Source organism: Montipora foliosa, chromosome 2 (assembly GCF_036669935.1).
Source record: "Montipora foliosa isolate CH-2021 chromosome 2, ASM3666993v2, whole genome shotgun sequence".
In the NCBI taxonomy this organism is placed as follows: domain Eukaryota; kingdom Metazoa; phylum Cnidaria; class Anthozoa; order Scleractinia; family Acroporidae; genus Montipora; species Montipora foliosa.
Genome location: NC_090870.1, coordinates 33,258,372 through 33,260,871, shown reverse-complemented (window position 1 = coordinate 33,260,871; position 2,500 = coordinate 33,258,372). Strand labels below are relative to the sequence as shown.

The following is a 2,500-nucleotide window of genomic DNA, read 5'->3' as shown; positions in this document are numbered from 1 at the left end:
TTTTTGCTTTCAATCCCAGCTTTCCCATATTGGACAACAGCAGCAAGTATGCACATCTGTTTAAAATGGCTGTAAAGAGTACCGGTAATGTAGACTAATTCTTGTAAAAGATGTGTTGTTGAGTACGGCAGCCTTCTCAAAACCGGCCGGTCAACGGCTCAATGAGCCACCTCCTCAGAAAGATTGACCGTTTCCTTCCAGTCAGAAAATGTCTTATTTTGATTACGACAGGTGAGACAGAAAACAATTTTAGCTGTAAAGTAAAGTCACTGGAGATGATATAAAGGCTTAAAAAAATGCTTGTTTGACGTACAAATTCGCTTCCGCAACATTTTTTTGCCTGGTGCACGTGAAATGTTTATTTAACGAACATTCCAGTATTTCTTATCATGCAGACACCATGCAAGTGTCAATTCCATGTGTGAAATTTCGTCACTTTAGATCCCCCAGATTTCACTAAATTGCATCTGTGAGTGTCTAAATTTCAAAACTTTCCTACGGGAACATGCCTAGTTTGCGCCCTTTGGGCACTCGCTTGGCGATCACCCCAAAACGCAGACTGTGGACTGTGCAGACCGTGCAGACCAGGGGAAAAATATGGCGTTCCCCTCATTATTATTGAGAGCTAACCGTAAACAGACTAACCTGAATGTTATTTAGGCCTAATTAGGCTAACCAAATGTTATTTAGACCTAATTCAGGCTAATCGAATTTTCATTTTACAGGCGGTCTGCACAGTCTGCAGTCTGTGTTTTTCAGTGGCTCCTCGCTTGGGTGCCTTTGGCACCAAAACCGTCTCCACTTTCCTCATAACCTGCTCCCCAAGAACATTTTGAGGAGGCTGAGTACCCTAGGAAACATGTGCTTGTGATAGGAGTCGAACCTTTGGCTTTTCATTAGCCAGTATCAAAAATACTATAATACATGTACTCTTTGTTTGTCCCTCCAAAATTTTGTATAAACCTTGCTTTTACGTTCTTTTGGGACAATGTTCCCCAGAGAAACTGGAAACAATGCTTATGCAAAAGTTTGGTAATTTTGATACTGGCTAATTACTGGTTGGGATGCTCAAGCACTTAGATATAGCAGACTGGAGGCCGTGGGATCTAAACCACCAAACTACATATACCTTCCACCATGACAATAGCTGTGTTGCTTTACTGTTAGAGTCCTTACTGCCCACTCTCGTGGGAGTTGGGCCATTTAAACTAGAACACAATAATCACGAAGAACAGGAATGCTGTCGCTAAAAACTTTAATCTTGGACAAAACTGTTCGAAAGAATAGCACATGAAAAGGTATTTAGTGTGCACACAAAAAGTTACAGTGTAGGTTGTTAACCCCCACCTGTACTAGTTTTAGGCACTTCGTTAACAACATTTGGCATTCACCATATCCTTTCCCACAAACATTGAAGTAATTCACATTGCTTTGTAGGCAGTTTATGGTGTACTCAGTGGACTGGAAGGTCTGGATGCCTTCCAAGACCTCATGGCTAACACGTCATTAAAGCCGTGGTATTACCGAGTAAAAGAAGCGGTACAAACTCATGCCGGAGCTAATGCTATGTGATATCTGCATCATGCAGACAGGAATAATCCTCTGTTGTTTTCCCTGAAAAGGGGATTATTCATTATTGCCAAATCCTTGGCTATATAATGAAAAACTGATACTTTGTGAGGACAAGGTGAATATGTATGAACCTGGGGCTGCATTTGCAGTCTTGTGGAAAGTGGTATTGGAACAGGTTGTTGCTCTTTCCTCGCATTAATTGGAGGACTGCCCGATAATGACTGATGATAGCAAGACAGAGGATTGCAACAACAGCAACAATGACAACATTGGTTATGGATGTTCTTACTCTGCTTCGTATGGAGTCAAAGGTTGTGGGTAGCAGACAGAGATCTGAAACAGCGTCAAATCCTTTATTCAAGAATCTGGAAATGAATCTTAGGAATTACATTTTTAGCAAAAAGGTTGAATTCTCTACTTGCACAAACCGTGTAATACACCCCTTTTACCCCCAAAACTTTGCATAAACATAGTTTGCAATTTCTCCTGGGACATGAAGATGTCCTAAGGGAAATAAAAACAATGCCTATATATATTTTTTTTTTTGGGGGGGGGGGGGTATGTAGAGGGGCGTAAAAGGGGTGTATTATGGGATTTGTGCAAGTAGAGAATCCTGTTTGACTTGATTTACCTTCAGACCAACTACGTTCAGGTTTTTCTTTTCTCCATTTTTTGGCTTAGTTGTTATATGGGCGGGAGTGTTTTGCCAGGAACTAAAACTCATGTAGAATCAATATGACCACTACATCTGGGAACTGAGTGGCGTATATCTCTGATATAACACGAGTGGCTAAATTGGAGCAACAACGTCACAATTCCCACTTTTTTGTTTGTATTAATACCCAGTATTTGTATTAAAGCCGTGTTTTGAATCTCTACCATGTAGATCTATTATCCATATAATAAAGAGAAAATTACACGTTAGCTC

The 2,500-nt window shown here is 40.6% G+C and overlaps 1 protein-coding gene across 1 annotated transcript in view; it reads left to right on the top strand.

Moving 5' to 3' along the window:
• The window catches only part of LOC137992883 (prostaglandin E synthase 2-like), a 16,435-nt gene extending 13,939 nt beyond the window's left edge, over positions 1 to 2,496 (top strand). Inside the window, exon 5 of the mRNA XM_068838448.1 lies at positions 1,438 to 2,496. Within this exon, the coding sequence (XP_068694549.1) occupies positions 1,438 to 1,572 (135 nt within the window). The 3' untranslated portion in view covers positions 1,573 to 2,496. The remainder of the gene's footprint in view (positions 1 to 1,437) is intronic.
• The last annotated feature ends 4 nt before the right edge of the window (positions 2,497 to 2,500 follow it).